The sequence below is a fragment of the Dicentrarchus labrax genome, unplaced genomic scaffold, assembly GCF_905237075.1.
Source record: "Dicentrarchus labrax unplaced genomic scaffold, dlabrax2021, whole genome shotgun sequence".
Classification (NCBI taxonomy): Eukaryota; Metazoa; Chordata; class Actinopteri; family Moronidae; genus Dicentrarchus; species Dicentrarchus labrax.
In genome coordinates this window covers 26,582,374-26,600,425 of record NW_026136702.1, presented here as the reverse complement: position 1 = coordinate 26,600,425, position 18,052 = coordinate 26,582,374, and the positions used below count along the sequence as shown (strand labels likewise).

The window sequence follows — 18,052 nt, the reverse complement described above, 5'->3', positions numbered from 1 at the left end:
AACTCTTTATAAAATTATTATTTCTTAGTATGAAAAAAACAAGCCCACATTAATTTAACTGTATAGCAAAGCCTATTAAATAATAATAAGACTTTATTAAGCCCCCTGCCCCCCCTCCTCCTCTACCTGCTCTCTGGGAGATGGTTGAGTTTTCTGAGGTGACCCCAGAAACCATTAACAATGTCAAAACCACCAAAACTTTTCCGGTGCCCAGGGAAGGAAAAAAAGAAGAGGAGGAAAAACGCGACAAAGACAGAGGTAGAGTAAAGATAATGTGATGAAATGATTTGCCTGTTACAGAACGATAGTAACCTTTAGTCTAACACGGTTTGCTAATCAATAAATAGCGTTACCTCGTTTTAATGTCAGTTCATGTTATGGAGGGGCCGAACAGCTGTTATGGAAAAAAGTAATACTCCCACCTTCTATTTCTCAGGGACATTTGTAAAGAGTAGATCTATTCAGCAGGTGTTTATATTTGTCTACATTTTTATTTTTATTTATTATTGGTTAGCTAACGTTTGCTCTGCTTGTAACAGTCAGTCAAATGCTATTCCTTTCACACACCTTTATATATTAGAGTTGGAAGCCTTGTTGTTTGTTGTGTTCAGTATCGTCTAAAGTGTGTTTATAGTGTTATATTTTACATCCATGTTAAAGTGCACATCATTAATGTTAAAACATTCCCATATGTTATATTATACTGCAGTTTACTGCTTCTTTGCATTCTGCTCATCAGCATTTCACTGTAATGACAATAAGATTAAATCTAATCTAATTTGCATATCAGAAAAAATTGCACCGTATATCATTCATGTACAGTACAGTGAAAGTAATGCATCTCTTAGGTTTTTCATTTTTATTATTTAATTTTATTCTTGGAATCATTTCTTTTATTATTAGACTGTAACACCCAACTCTTCCTGTTACAGTGGCTGCTGCTGAAAGAAGCTTCTCCAAGCTCAAACTCATTAAACCTTACCTGAGAGCTACTATGATGCAACAACTCAGTGGACTTTCCATCATAAGCATCAATCATGTGGTCTCAAATCAGTTGTCATATGATGATGTTGTAGATGACTTTGCTGCAAGAACGACTAGGAGAGTACAACTGTAGCAGGTGATGTGAGGGTGATTAGGTGGTGGTGTAGTTTAATTTATTTTATCACTCGTTTACAGTTTTTATTTTGTGGGTAGTTATATTTTATACTTTGTGTGGGCTATTTTATTTCTTGTATTATTTATTTCTAATTTATTATTTTCTTGTTAACTGTTTTGATTGAGCAACTTGTTTCTCTGAAAATAAAATAAAATGTCAAAGACAAAGCTATTCAGTTTCTTGCGTGAGTATATGTATGTATATAACTGGCAGTGGAATTTATTGCGATGCAAGAGGGGCGCCACCTAAAATCTTGCCTAGGGCGCCAAATTGGTTAGTGCCGGGCCTGAATTAAACCCGCGCACCGCCATTCATTCAGAAAATTAAAAACACCCGTGGGAAAAGAGAAGGCTGCACATCACGGACACTAGATGCAAGACTCAGAAAGACGTTATACTGCCTTCTCTGTTTGTGTTTAAAAATCACACTATTTTCGACGTGACATACAGTGACCTGTCAATCAACTGGGGTGGCACCCGAGGTGTCCAATCAGGTTCCAGTGGCTACCCCGGCCACCCCTCTAGCTCCGCCCCTGCACACGTTTCCCCATGTTCTGAGTGAAGGATGTGGGTAAAGATTTCTAGGCAATGTTTTAACTCCTCTAGGTGTGAACATTCACACAATAAAGGAGGGTTGAAAACATCATGACTTTTTGAACTGCGACTGTGTAAGAGTATGAAGAAAAGTTGAATCAATGTTAGAAAGTCCCATAATAAGATAGTTATTCACGTCGGCGGTAATGACACCCGATTACGTCAATCGGAGGTCACTAAAATTAATGTGGAGTCGGTGTGTAATTATGCAAAAACAATGTCGGACTCCCTAGTTTTCTCCCCCTGCCCAATGTGACCAGTGATGACATGTAAGCCACATGTTGTCATTCCACCGCTGGCTGTTGAGGTGGTGTCCAGAAAACAATGTGGGCTTCATAAATAGCTGGCAGCCTTTTTGGGGAAAACCTGGTCTGATTAGGAGAGACGGCATCCATCCCACTTTGGATGGAGCGACTCTCTTATCTAGAAATATGGCGAAGTTTATTTCTAAAACCTGACAGTCCAGAGTTAGGACCAGGAAGCAGAGCTGCTGTCTTACACACTTCTCTGCGCTTCCATTAGAACAGTCACCCACCCAAAACCCCATAGAGACTGTGTCTGTCCCCCGACCACCTAAACTATTTAAAGAAATAAAAACAAGAGGAATTGAAAAAAAAGAACCTAATAAAAATTAAAACAAACTCCACAGGAGCACAAAATAAGAGAATGAAATGTGGACTGTTAAATATCAGGTCTGTGTCATCTCAAGCTGTTCTAGTTAATGAATTAATATCAGATTATGACATTGATTTACTTTGTCTTACTGAGACCTGGCTGTGCCATGATGAATATGTTAGCCTAAATGAGGTGGAGTAGCATCCATATATGATTCAAGCCTTTTAATTGATCCTAAACCTAAATTAAATTATAATTCATTTGAAAGCCTTGTTCTTAGTCTTTCTCACCCAACCTGGAAAACACTGCAGCCAGTTCAGTTTGTTATAGTGTATCGCACTGCTGGACCGTACTCTGATTTTATGAGTTTTTACCAAGTTTAGTCCTTAAATCAGATAAAGTAATCATTGTAGGCGATACAATGACAGCTTTAGTAATGCATTTATCTCATTAATAGACTCAATTGGCTTCTGTCAGAGTGTAAATAAACCAACTCATTGTTTTAAACACACTCTTGACCTCGTTCTATCATATGGCATTGATATTGAACATTTAATAGTCTTCCCACAAAATCCTTTTCTATCTGACCATTATTTAATAACTTTTGAATTCCTATTACTAGATTACAAGCCATTAGGCAAAACTTCCTACAGCAGATGTCTATCTGACAGTGCTGGAGCTAAATTTAAGGAGGAGATTCCATCAGTGTTTAATTCAATGCCATGTCTGAATTTAACAGAGTCCTATAACAACTTTAGTCCCTCCCAAATTGATCATCTTGTTAATAGTGCTGCAGGCTCACTACGATCAACATTAGACTCTATCGCTCCTATAAAGAGTAAAATACTAAAGCATAGGAGACTAGCACCGTGGTACAATCACCAAACCCGCCAATTAAAGTAAAAAGTGCAGAAATCTGAAAGGAAATGGTGCTCTTCATAATTATTAGAATATCGCTCAATTTGGCAAGATAATCTTAAAACCTATAGAAAGGCCCTCCGTAATGCTAGGGGAGCCTATTATTCAGCACTAATAGAAGAAAATAAGAACAACCTCAGGTTCCTCTTCAGCACTGTAGCCAGGCTGACAGAGAGTCACAGCTCTATTGAGCCACGTATCCCCATAAACTTAAGTAGCAATGACTTCATGAGCTTCTTTTATAATAAAATTATTACTATTAGAGAGAAAATTAATAACCAAATGCCCTCAACAGGTATTACTGTCTCTCCAAGTTCAGGAACTTTAATTAATGTAAAATCAGATATATATTTAGACTGTTTTTCTGCTATCTATCTTCATCAATTAACTTCAGTAATTTCTACATCAAAGCCATTAACATATCTGTTAGATCCCATCCCAACTAGGCTGCTTAAAGAAGTCTTACCCTTAATTGGTACTTCTTTACTGGATATGACCAATCTTTCTTTATTGTCAGGATATGTACCACAGTCCTTTAAAGTAGCTGTAATTAAACCCCTTCTTAAAAAGCCCACTCTTGACCCAGGGGTTTTAGCCAACTATAGACCGATTTCTAACCTCTCCTTCATCTCTAAGATTCTGGAGAAAGTAGTCGCCGAAAAACTTTCAACATAGAAACAGCTTATTTGAGGATTTTCAGTCAGGATTTAGAGTTCATCACAGCACAGAGACAGCTCTGGTTAAAGTTAATAATGACCTTTTGATTGCTTCCGACAATGGACTTGTCTCTGTACTTGTATTATTAGATCTTAGTGCTGCATTTGACACCATTGACCATAATATTCTTTTACAGAGACTTGAGCATCAAGTTGGCATTAAAGGAACCGCATTAAGCTGGTTTAGGTCATACTTATCAGATCGTTCTCAGTTTGTACACGTAAACGATGACTCTTCCATAAATACTACAGTTAGTCATGCAGCTCCACAAGGTTCTGTACTTGGACCAATTCTATTCACTTTATATATGCTTCCCTTACGCAACATTATTAGGAAACACTCCATTAACTTTAATTGTTATGCAGATGATACACAGTTATATCTAACGATCAAGCCCAATGAAATTAACCAATTATCTAAATTACAAACATGTTTTAAGGACATAAAAACCTGGATGAACTGCAATTTTTTGATGTTAAACTCTTGTACTTGGCCCCAAACCTCAGAGACTCGCTGTCTAAAGACATAGTTACTCTAGATGGTATTACCTTGGCCTCTAGTACCACTGTCAGGAATCTTGGCGTTATCTTATATTAATGCATGTTACTAACTTCACTTCTTCCCCGGAGTTCTTGTGCTTTCTCGTCTCGCAGGTTCTTATCGATCCTGGTGGAGCCTCCTGCCATGGTCCTGCTAGATTGCCATTGCCAATACTGTTGTTGCTGTGCACCTGTCTGTCTGTCTGTCTGTCTGTCTGTCTGTCTGTCTGTCTGTCTGTCTGTCTGTCTCTCTCTCTCTCTCTCTCTCTCTCTCTCTGTCTGTCTCTCTCTCTCTCTCTCTCTCTCTCTCTCTCTCTCTCACCCCAACTGGTCGAGACAGACGACCACCCACCTAGAGCCGAAGGATCTGTCCTAGGTTTCTGCCTTTTAACAGGCAGTTTTTCCTTGCCCTTGTCGCCAAGTGCCTGCTCATGGTGGTACTGTTGGGTCTCTGTAATTAATGTTATAAAGAGTTCGGTCTAGACCTGCTCTGTTTGAAAAGTGTCCTGAGATAACTTCTGTTATGAATTGGCACTATACAAATAAAATTGAATTGAATTGAATTGAATCTTTGATCAGGATTTGTCATTTAATTCCCACATAAAGCAGCCTTCTTTCATTTACGTAATATAACAAAAATTACACACATCCTATCACAGACAGATGCAGAAAAACTAATCCATGCATTTGTTACTTCTAGGCTGGATTACTGCAATTCTTTATTATCAGGTTGCCACTAAGTCCATTAAGACACTCCAATTAATTCAGATGAGTACTGACAGGAACTAGAAAAAGAGATCACATCTCTCCTGTACTAGCTTCTCTGCACTGGCTCCCTGTAAAATTTAGAATAGAATTTAAAATACTCCTCCTTACCTACAAAGCTCTTCATGGTCAGGCCCCTTCATATCTTAAAGAGCTCATAGTACCTTATTACCCCTCTAGAACACTGCGTTCTCTGAATGCTGGGCTACTTGTGGTTCCTATAGACTCTAAAAGTAGAACAGGAGCCAGAGCCTTCAGTTACCAAGCTCCTCTCCTGTGGAACCAGCTTCCAGTTGTGGTTCGGGAGGCAGACACCCTCTCCACATTCAAGAGTAGGCTTAAGACGTTCCTCTTTGATAAAGCTTATAGTTAGGGCTGGATCAGGTGAGTCCTGAACCATCCCTTAGTTATGCTGCTATAGGCCTAGACTATCGGGGGATTTCCCATGATGCACTGAGCTCCTCTCTTCCTCTCTCTCTCTCTTTCTGCACTCATTCATGTTCCATTAATGCATGTTACTAACTTCACTTCTTCCCCGGAGTTCTTGTGCTTTCTCGTCTCGCAGGTTCTCATGGATCCTAGTGGAGCCTCCTGCCATGGTCCTGCTTGACTGCCATTGCTAATATCACTGATATTATTTTTATTATTACTAGTATTATTACTACAGTTACTATCATTACTATAACCACTGCTCATTGTTGTCACCATCATCTTTTTCATGTTCATCATTATCAGTCACAACTATTAGTTGTTGCTACTGTTGTTGCTGTGCACCTCTTCCGAAGGGTCTGTCCGAGGTTTCTGCCTCTTAAAAGGCAGTTTTTCCCTTGCTGCCGTCGCCAAGTGCTTGCTCATGGTGGTACTGTTGAGTCTCTGTAAATAATGTAATAAGGAGATCGGTCTAGACCTGCTCTATGTGTCCTGGGATAACTTCCGTTATGAATTGGCGCTGTACAAATAAAATGTAATTTAATTGAACTTTCTATGTGAATGTATCATCGTACGTGGTGGAGAGGAGAACGCTGAATAAACTGTTATCCATCGTAGACAATGATCAGCACCCTCTCCATCACACAGTGGTCAGACAGTGGAGCACCTTCTCTCACAGGCTGCTCCATATACCGCTTATTTATACATTTTTATACTTTTATTTTATATTGCTTTTTTGATATGTCTAGGTTGTTCTCTTTACTTCATTGTGTTGTTACTGTGTGTAATGCCAGCTTGGGATCAATAAAGTCTATCTATCTATCTATCTATCTATCTATCTATCTATCTATCTATCTATCTATCTATCTATCTATCTATCTATCTATCTATCTGTGGGGGATTAAAACTACCCAAAAGATTACTGGTGCTCAGCTGCCCAGCGTCAGTGATATCAGTTAGGTGAGGTGGATACTAAAAGACAGCCACAGCCTGTTCACCCTGCTGCCATCTGGGAAGAGGTACAGAAGCTTCCACTGCTGTATGACCAGACCTAAAGACAGCTTCTTCCCTTAGGCTGTGAGACTGTTAAATTCTCCCTCAACAATTCATCATACAAATCAATATTTCTATTTTTATGACTCATTAATCTTTCTTTTTTTTAATGTAGTTTAAAGGGAACTATATGTAAATTAGTATGTTTTTTAAGTGACTTCCATTGTAATTTTGATTAAAAAATAGATTTTACTTTTTAAAAAAGTTTTAATGGGATTTGAAAGTAAAACAATCCCTAAAATGTCTGGAAGATGTCGAACATTTCAGAGTTTGAATTGATTTTGAACAAATAGTTAAAAGTTAAAGATTCATGAAAAACTGGGAATTTTAAACGAATCCTCCATAAGAATGAATGGAGCAAAATTCCGGAAAACCTGGAATACTTCGGTTTTAAAGGTTTTATTGTCAGTCCGGAAAAACAGATAATGCTCAACTTTTGCACTTTGAAATGCACATTAATTAAGTTCACTATGTAAATATGCCAGATGTAGCCATATAGGCAAATTTTCATCTGCAGTCCCTGGCAAGTTGAAGGCTTATCAGAATTAGTATATTATTAATTAGTTACACTTCTAGATATTAGGAAAAGTTATATTACCTGTAATGTCTTACTGGCCAACACTACCAGACATAAAGATGGATGATTTACTTAATATATGGAAGCAAAGGAGACAGGACCCCAGCTAGATAGAGTACTGTCACAAGAAGCAACAGGCAGAAGACAAAGCAACACAATCCTGTTTGAACTGAACTCAGACCAGGGACCTGGAATAATCAGAGGAAGAGGAGACAACAGCTCACAGATAAAACGGTAGAAACAAGATCACACTAGGGACCTCTGCTGGACATCCAAGGAAACACAAGCCAGAGAGCAGGTGTGGCTGGATCACAGTTGGATCAATCAAAAGGGGGGTGAAAAAGCTATTGCGTTGATGGTGTTGGTTCACTGAACATCCTATGAGGTGTGCACATTTAAACACAGGATCCAGAAATCTGTTTCAACAGTTTATTTTAGTTGGTGTGTAGGTTATGGTTTTCAGAGGTGTTTGGTGGATGTGGACGTGGATGGTGAATGGTGGATGATTTTTTTTATACAAAAAGAATTTTAAACAAATCTTACAAATGTGAATAATTACAAACAAACTACTAATAAGAAATAAATTAGATAATTTAACTCACATCATTAATGCATCAACAATCTGGTCTTGTTTTTTCTTTTCTTAACAAGAAGGAAAACTCTCTAGAATACAGCATGAAACATTTTTTAACTTTAAAACAGTATAACACATTAAATCATATTTTAAAGGTGAACAAGTCCATGTTAAACTTATAGCAGGTTCTCTTTGTTCTTCTGTGTGGTTTGGAGGGAAAAGAGGGAAATAAGATCTAAAGGGTGGAGCTTTATAATCTTGGGGAAGTGGTTAAGAGAGGAGTGGGGGAGGAGGTGGGGAGGAGACTTACGATTTAACAGGGGGCCTTTGCAATGAGCTAATGCTATTTGTGGGGCCTTGGCAGTGTTTCTCAAATGGGGGTACGCATACTGCAAGGGGTACGTGAATATTAGTCATGCATAATTCCTAAAATAATTATATTATAATAAGTTCAATAAAAATGTAAAGTTTATGTAAGTTAATAAACCACATTTTATATTCAATATTCCTACTTTCAACGCAACCACTAACTGCCGTAAAACCTCACCGAAGAAGAAGAAAGCAACAAACAAGTACACAAGTAGACACTGATGGTGCAGTGCTGTATTGTATCTCTTATCATAGAATTTTTTTTTCACTTTCATTCACTTCACTGCTACCAAAAGCTGCTGACTGGACACTTGATGGTAAAACTGTTGCCAGTGTAGTGGTTGTGCACCTTGTCTCTACAAACAAATGGCAATTGTATTGTTATACTAACCTTAAATTGACAGCAAAATTCAGGAAAAAAAAAAAAGTTAAATTTTCTTTAAGATGACTACCATTCAGGCCTGAGTGTCTCCTGACCAGTGATGGATCAGGTGTCATTTTGCCCAGAAGAGGGTGTGACGTGACACAGGTATATCTGGATACAAGATACAAGATCTGAACAGGGAGCAACTGGTGTGGCCTGTTTCACTGCAAATGAATCAGACATATGGTTATACTTCTCGATTTACAGTTACATGATATCGACACTGGGAAAAACTGAGGCATTCCATCCAAATAAATAAAGGAGCATTTATGTTAAGAGGTGTGTGTGTGTGTGTCTCTCTCTCTCTCTGTGTGTGTGTGTGTGTGTGTGTGTGTGTGTGTGTGTGTTAATTTAAGGGGATAAAGTTGCACTGTCCAACTGTCTTCTATTTAATTACTGACTGGTTCTTTTTTCCATTACAACATATGACAAACCAAACACTGCCTCTGATAGTGGTGTTTGTATCTTCTGCAGCCACCGCAGTTTTTTTTTTTAATTCACTAAAATTCAACCTCTTTTAAATTATTTTTAGTTGCCCTATCACAGTTAAAGATTGCGAAAAATTGTGGGGTGTGCAGCATGAACCTTTTTCAGCTTCGGAAGGGGTAATGCCCGAAAAAGTTTGACAACCACTGATACAGCAATATGCTGCCACATCTATGTGCTCAGCTCTCTTTATCATCAAAGAAAAGGGTCTGATAAAAATATTTTAAGTTCTGTTGCAGTGTCGCTTGTGGTGACACATTTTCCTCCATGCCAAATGGGAGATCTGCCAGGGTTGGGAGGGTTAAATTAAAAATGTAGTCTGATACAGTTACTGATTATCTGTCATAATACGTAATCAGTAACCTAATCCAAATACAATATTAAAGTAACGTAACATGATTATCTGTTATCTTTTTTTAAGTGAAAAGATGCAAAAATTAACATACACAGAGTAAAACAAAAACAGTTGAAAGAAAGCTGAAATTAGAAGGGTCGGTGTGGGTAATATGAGTGTGTGTGGTGTGTGGGGTAAGGAAGAAAAAAATTGTTTATAATTATGATAACCTTTATTAAAGTGAATTATTGATGAATCACAATCATACACCAATTATACATCAATAATAGCCTAATTTTACATATGATACATGATGATGGAAATATAGAAAAGTAGAAAAGCATGTAAAAAATAGCATATTGTCAATATGCCCCAAAACTTCCCCAATCAGGAGAGCTCATGTATTGTTAAGAGGGGCCAAGCTCCCCCTTGCTCCCCCTGTAGTTCGCACCCTGCAAACAGGTTTTCCTAATCGGCAGGTGAGAAATCCGACATACCTTGAACGCAACAAAAGAAACACATGCCTCCGTCATTACGCACAGCGACGTAAGCCGTTTGTCCAATCAGGTGAAGAGCCTGAAGCTCCGGAAAGAAGCAGATGATATGGCAGCTTTGAGAGCGACCAGGTGGAACTTGCTTTGTTAACATGGCTGAGCGTTTGATTATGAAACCCCTCTGACTCTGAGACGGCAGCTACTCACAATGATTTACTTAATATTGATTTCCGCGTTCTCCGGAGCGCTCGTTACGTTGATATTACAGTTCTTGCTGATATACCGGAGAAACCCCGAGCCCACAGGCAGGACAGAACAGTATGTCAAAGTAGTGCCTGATAACGCATTGAAGGATTACTTTAATACCCAACATGCCGAACCAGGCCAGCAGCAGCAGGACAGCTCAGCATCTGCTGCATCCAAACAGCAAGAGGCCGTCTCAGGCCGGCAGCAGGAAGCGGCTGTCAGCGGCGGCAGCCCCAAACATCCGCCACCGCCTTCCCAAAGCGAGCTCGCTGATGCGGACAAACCTGAAACGTGCCATTTCCTAAACGCTATATTTTTGTTCCTATTCAGAGAGCTCCGGGACACCCCTGTGGTCAGACACTGGCTCACCAAAAAGATCAAGGTGGAGTTTGAGGAGCTGCTGCAGACCAAGACAGCAGGACGGCTCCTGGAGGGACTCAGTCTCAGGGACATTTCCCTGGGCAATTCTCTGCCGGTCTTTAAAACGGCCAAACTTATGAAGCCGGTGCATTTGAACGAGGACGGTATGCCCGAGGAGCTCAACTTTGAGGTGGACATCGAGTACAATGGCGGCTTTCACCTCGCCATCGACGTAGAGCTGGTGTTTGGGAAGTCCGCGTACCTGTTCGTTAAGATGAGGCGCGTGGTGGGCAGGCTGAGGCTGCAGTTCACGCGCATGCCCTTCTCCCATTGGTCCTTCTCCTTCCTCGAGGACCCACTGGTAGATTTTGAGGCGAAGTCACAGTTCGAAGGAAGGCCGCTGCCTCAGCTAACCTCCATCATAGTTAACCAGCTCAAACGGGTCATCAAAAAGAAACACACCTTACCAAACTACAAAATCAGGTAGGCTCAACAACACGCTGTTTACCACGCCAAGCACTGTTTCCCATGTCAACAGCCAAAACTCGTCGGCTGAAGTTACTCCTCACCATATATAGAAGCACCTGTAGGCCTACTAAAGCCGTTTAAACACCAGACTACTTACCAGAATGTTAAAGGTCCAGTGTGTAACATTTAAGAGGATCCATTGACAGAAATTGAACATAATATTTCTAGGTACTATTTCATAAGTGTATAATCTTAGAATTAGCAGAGTGTATTGGCAAGGATCTGGCGATACGATACATGTGATCCAATACACTGCGATCTGTCAAGATACTGTAAGCTAGGTGATATATTGCCATGACTTTTACTATATCTCTTCGTCCCTAGTCTCACATAGCCAGACCTCCACATTGATGCATTATAATATAGTAACAAATGAATAACATTTTTACCATATGGAAAAAAAAGCTAACCTGAGGTCACAATTGTAAGTGCATTTCTCCAAAACAAACAGCTGGAAGTGTGTTAATTGCTAAAGCAGGCTACAAGTGCCTCAATTGTTTTATTCTTTGGAAATTAGATTACATTTCACACTTGTATTCCACTGGTAGTTCATCCAGAGTGAGCAGTTCCAATGTCAACAACAGTAGCTGCCAAGCAAATACTGCTGCCTAATGTGAATAAAAAAAAAAAAAATATAGATAATACATTTTGAGCATTTCTCACTTTTTTTCCTATGCAATCCCCAGCCCTCCCACATTCTTTTCCAATGTTTCTTGCAGTGAATAGCTCTTTCATTTCCATTCACCTCTGCTGTGTCTTATCAACATCATATTCAAAATGCAAGCACTTTTGTAGTCTAAATGCAGGTACTTGATACATTTATACTTTGTAATTTTTCCACTGTGAATAAACTGGATACTTCAAATACAGTTAGCCACAGGCAGCAGTTGACGGGGTCCAAGCACAATGCATGGTTTCACAGAAGAAGAGAGCTTGAGAAGCTTGCAGAGTAAGTGAAGACTTAATCACCCTGGGACTTGAACCCAGGACCTTGTCCACATGAGCTTGCCCTCTCTAATACTGTCTGTGTGACTTCCAGCAGACAGAAATGGGAACTGTTTAGTAAAACTAAGTTACAATTTGCCTGCGCAAAGAGCGGCTGTGTACACGCCCCTTCACCCAAGGTTGTGGGTTTCCCGTGAGTGGTGGTAGATGGGTTGAATTGTGTGTAGCGTTTATGGTTGCATGATACAGTAAAAAAAAAAGTATTGCGATATGATTCAAGATTTGTCGGATTGTTTGTTTTTGCATTACAATTTTTTACATTTTCACTGAAATTTGTAGATTTGTAGGCCATGGCATCTCTGCAGCACTACAGTACTTCATTGTAATGCTGTTTGTCACACATTTTAACTTTATCAAACAAAATGCTGCTTCTTTCAATTGAAAATTGCACCTGGCCCTATTGCCATTTCGATAATATTTTGAGTAATTGTGCAGCCTTAGTAGTGTGTAGATTGTGTTTCATAGATAATCTGTAAATTTGGGTGACGTCTGACAAACTTGCAGACCAAACCACATTTTGGTTTATAAAACAAATAGCCTGTTTCTTAGTACAATGTAGACTTTAAAACATATTTTAGACATGGTTCTTGTTGTACTGTCACACTGGCAGAGACATGTTTTTGGGGGACCAAACTCTCCACCATAATCTAAAATAAAATCTTCCACTCCATGAGTCAGAAGATTTTATATTCCTTCCCTCCCACTTGCAGTTCTTAGTCATTTTTTAGGTATCACTTTTGTGGGGAGTCAACGTAAAAAATAATGGTTACAGTACTACTACATTTAGTATTATGACCAAAACGCATTGGGTCTCCACAGACGGGAGAGCCTACTTTCACTTTGTCTCAGAGTCTTCTATACACCCTCTAGCAAACACTAGTCCAGATGTCATGTGAGATTTTTTCAACAGTGCTTCTCTCTTTGCCTGTCTGCCATAAAGCTACGAGTGTTAAAGAACCCAGGCAACAGTTGCTATATGCACACTTTCCTCTCATGTCATCCACGGATTGCTGAGGCTGCTTAAGGACATAGGCCTCTTGGTGGCTGGCCTCATTGGTGCTCTCTTACAGACAGCTTGTGTTTGAGAGAGGCCTGCTCTGTAGATTAACAGTGCTGCAGTCTTTCTGTTTTTTTCATGATTGTATTCTTCTTATCCGGATCTACAACCTTGTCACAGATTTGTATCGTTTATCTTCATGTGGACAGCTGTTACCTCCCACATACAGGCATCTTTAACAATCGCCATTAAACTGTGTGTGTGACTGCAGGGATGTTTCAGGTGTGTCATTGAAAATAAAAAGGTTCCATGTAGGCTGAGTCCTTACTTCAGCAGACTGGGTTAGATTCTAACCTGCGGCCCTTTGCTGCATGTTGTCCCCTTAATTAGGTTTCTCCTTCTAGTGCTCCTACTGGCATTTGCAAGAACCACTGGGCCTGAACAAAAACCACAAATCAAGCCGAGAAAAATATAAAGACTTTTTGGGTTGGAAGCTTGAAGATAGTTGATTGTTGAGTCTCATTCCCAGGGTCCAAAACCATCTGTATATGACGCTGGGAATGAGACTCTCAATCAACTATCTTTCTTGGCTCTCATAGGTTGTTTTTTGTTGTTGATCAAATACCGGAAAGTACATGGAAAAAGTCCAAAGTGAACAAACATTGTTAATAAGTTAAAGAAGCGAGTGAAATGGAAAGAGGAAAAAGAGTGAAGTAGAAAGTGTGTGTGTGTGTAAGAGAAAGCAAAACTAAACAGTAACTTGTGTTTTTAGGTCCTCATTTCATTCTGGTTACTTACCAAATTAAAAAAATAGTAACAAATGAAAGTCATCAAAACTCAGCCAGTGGACGTGCACATACTGGTGGCAGACTGCTGAAAGGAGCCTTCTTACAGCAGCATGGCAACAAGACAAATGTGTATTCTTACTACTGACTTGTCTCAGCCTGAGTTCAGTCCTGTCAAAGTGCCTGTCCTTCGTTATCAGGGGACAGAGTGGCTGATTATGTTATTTCCTATTATTTATCAAAGTGCAGTGTGGACCATTTCTTGCTCTCTCTGGCACACACTTGCTCTATTTCACCCCTCTCTTCGTCCAATTCACCTTGCAGACTTCTAGTGAAAGCAAGGCTGCAAGTTCTATCACAGTATGCAGGTGTCAAGGAAAGGGCTGCAGCTATCGGTTATTTTAGGAACTGAGCATTATTCCATGGATGAATCGAGTAGTTGGATCTCCCACAAAGAAAGTCAAACCGGATATGCCGAAATACGGTACTATGGATTCCAAACAAAAGAATGTCAGGAAGATGAAGTGCCAGTCTGAGTAGGGATATTTAACTGTATCGGATCCGATATTCAGCGTTTTTCAGTTTATTGGTTTTGCTATCTTTTTCAAAGTTCGCTCTGATGCAGTCGCTTCTTTCTCTCTGTCTGTAGTCTGGTGTCCCGTCTACAGCGCTATCTGTTGGTTACATGTCATGATTAATAGTAGAGTAATAAGTTTAACAATAACGTTGAAAAGTTGCAGCATTTAATTAAATGTACACGTAAAGTAATCAGATCTTTTACTACTTAAGTTAAATTAGCAATGTCACTACGTAAAAATGTAAACTGTTACAAGAAAAAGCACAAAAGTAATAGTATCAGAATAGACTTTAAGAAGCAAAAATAAAAGTGGCCAGATTGGCCCATTTCAGAATAATGTATATTATATTGTATTATAATTACTGATGCATAAATGTGTTAATCACTTATGTGTTGTTGCAGCTGGTAAAGGTGGAGCTAAGTTTGATTACTTTATACTGCTGGGTAGCTTAATCTATAATAATACGTCATAATGTATTAGTTGATTTATATTTGTATTAATAATGTGAATCAAAGTGACTAAAGTTATCAGATCAGTATTTACCTCCAAAATGCATAGTAGCATAAAGTAAAGTAGCATAGAATGGAAATGCCTCAAAATTTTGCTTCCGTATAGTACTTGAGTAAATGTTTCACTCCACCACTGGTTATTCTAAATTTTGACACTTGGTTATCGGTTTCCTTGATTACTTATAATCATATCAATATGACCTTGAAAAAAATATGTTATATGTTTTAGTGCCATTTTAGTATTTAAGTAAGTATTAGTAGTAAGTATTTTGATGGTTATTGGGATAATATCGTGAATTGCATTTATTTTGGCCAGGATAATTATGACATGAAATTATCATTGTCCCATGCCTAATTGTTACACAGAACCATCTGGGAAGTTGCTGTGCAATCTCATGTTTTGAGTCCATCTGCCAAACAAGGTTAACTGGATCCAGGAAGTCCAAGCCCATTGAATGTGATCAAAGGATCGCTGTTGGTCGTCTAACTGTTGCAAGTATTAAACATATATTTAGTGCCATAGACTTGCTGCCTTTTGAGTTGTGTGGGAGAGCACTGCAGCAAACAGAACTCTAGACTTGCGTGTGAGTGTGCATCTCCCACGATCATGCACACTAAATGAGCGTGATGAGATGATGTAATGCAGAGCAGCCTCAGAGAATGAAAGCTGGACCTTGGGATTTGCTGAGTGGCACAGATGGTAGTCCTATGAAAGGGCGGGCTGTGACCAAGGCCCACTGGAAGTAATCCAGGCATTACAGTGCCCATGTAGTCACAACTCCAGCTACGGGGGAAATACTACGCTCAAAGCCAAATCCGTTATGGTTTTATGTTGCCCCAGTCATCATTCCAGCTCACTGTTCTTGTTTTTTTAGTTGTTTCACTAAGCATCAGTTAATGACAGGAATAATATACAAATAAAAATGTTCTTACTCATTAGTTTGACTCTTGGTGGTGGATGTTTTGGGAATAATGGCATGTAACCTGACTTGTGGCCACTTTGCTACCTTTTTCTGTTCCTTTCCACCGTATCACAGCGTCTTCTTCAGCTAATGGAATTGTCGTGGAGATGGATCTGTTAACATGCTAGCTGAATAGTACATTTTATCAAAAGCACTTTTAGGTTGTGTTTCTTAAAGGTTAAGCATCAAAGTTCATCTTGTCCTTGGAAATGGCAGTTGACGCATGACAAAAGAGTCCCAATTTTAGGACTGGGTACCAAACTTCTGTACTTTTATAGCATACCTGAATTGCATCGATGCTACCAGTATCAAAGTCAAGGTATCGGTATCTGGTACCGGTATCAAAAGACACCCAGCCCTTCCCAACTCATGGTCTACTTACAAGCTTCTTACTGAGACTCCATCGCCATCTCTAGGTGTGATTAAAGATAGCTTTGTTCTATTTAAGCAGAACAAAGTTTGAACTAGACTTTTTTTGAATGTCCAATATGATATGGCCATACCGGACATATGTTTTAAATACGCATGAAGACTTCTTGCAGGCTTTGCAAGTTCGTCTACTGCCAAAGCTCAAGTTGCTACTGGCCAGTCCCTCAGTGTGTTCTGTATGTATTTACTCATTTGTCTGATTGAATACTATTGAAGACTAAATACAACCTTTGTGTGTTTTAGTTATCTTTTTGTATTCCTTTTACCCTGTTTTTATATTGGGATGGGGGGATATTATCATCATATCAGATAAACACAGGTACTTGCATCAGATATTTATTATATATATTACATATTAATATCTGATAATATTATCAGATATTATTTTTTTGTTTTTTTTGATATATATATATATAGCTGTTTTCAGTCTGTATGTTTCCTGGATCTGTCCATCAAATAAACCGTAAATAATGAATTAACTAATTGCTTCTCGCCACATATGACAAGACCTGAAATATAAATATCGGCAAACATAATATATAGTATGCTCTTTATTATAGGAGACTAAGTAAAGTGACAGATGTGGATCTTTTACAGTAAGTTGTATACAATGAAGTAAAAGTGACAAATTCTTCTGAATTGAATTATCATTACTTATTCCTTACTCATGCGTTATTATATACCAGGATGCATCTGCTCTCCCTGCTTGTACATTTATATGGTTGTTTGTTACATAACTGCGCTGTAGATATCCCTTGTCACTCCTCTTTAACCTCTTTTCTCGTGTCATTTCCTGTAAGAAGTAGAAGGATGATAGCACTACTGCAAACAGCTGGCCATTTTAGAGGCAGTCCAGTTTCCTTGGAGCTCAGACTCTCTTCATACCACAGACAGGAGGAGACCAGTGCATTGATTAGACTGTCAGTGTAGTTTTGCTGTTGTTTTGGCTCTCAGCCCAGGAGCGAGAGATGATGAGTTTTTTAAAACAACGCAACTGTAATTGCCTGGAGCTGGAATTAGTAGTATAGTTAAAAAACAGCCCATTAGCTGCCCAATAATGTGCCTTTCACGTCTTTTTGCAATGTCACACAAGATAAATAATGCTGCAGTAAAGTCTACGTCACAGCCAGGTCTCCTATATCAACCCCCAGCCCCTTAAATAACCTTGGTAATATTGAACTGTTGGATTGAGGCTCTTAAGTCACTAAATGATAAAAGCTGATGCACATTGTTTTGATTAATGTATTTTTATGTACACTACTGCTCAAAAGTATAGGGTCACCTGTTATATTGACTTTTTTCTTCTTTCATTAAGGTCCAGTAGTTTTTTTTAGCCCTCTCCAGTTTACTAAATGATCAGATAGTTTAAAACTTGTCAGTCTATATTATGTTCAGCTGATATTAGTTCAAATACGAGGCGAAAATTTGCCTAAAGTGAAAATGACAAACAAAATGGCCACAGAGAGTGAAAATGAAAATGAAAAAAGCCAACTTCCTGTGGGTTTTGGGGCATGGGTCCAAGAGGCTTTTCTGTAGGTCTCGGCATGTTACATTGCTACCAAGTTTCATACATATTGGTGAAAAGTGGCACCAGTGGAGTGGAGATA

General features: G+C 39.0%; 1 protein-coding gene across 1 annotated transcript in view; it reads left to right on the top strand.

Moving 5' to 3' along the window:
- Positions 1-10,108: 10,108 nt before the first annotated feature.
- Positions 10,109-18,052, top strand: part of pdzd8 (PDZ domain containing 8) — a 43,874-nt gene continuing 35,930 nt past the window's right edge. Inside the window, exon 1 of the mRNA XM_051422814.1 lies at positions 10,109-11,135. Coding sequence (XP_051278774.1) covers positions 10,255-11,135 — 881 coding nt within the window. The 5' untranslated portion in view covers positions 10,109-10,254. The remainder of the gene's footprint in view (positions 11,136-18,052) is intronic.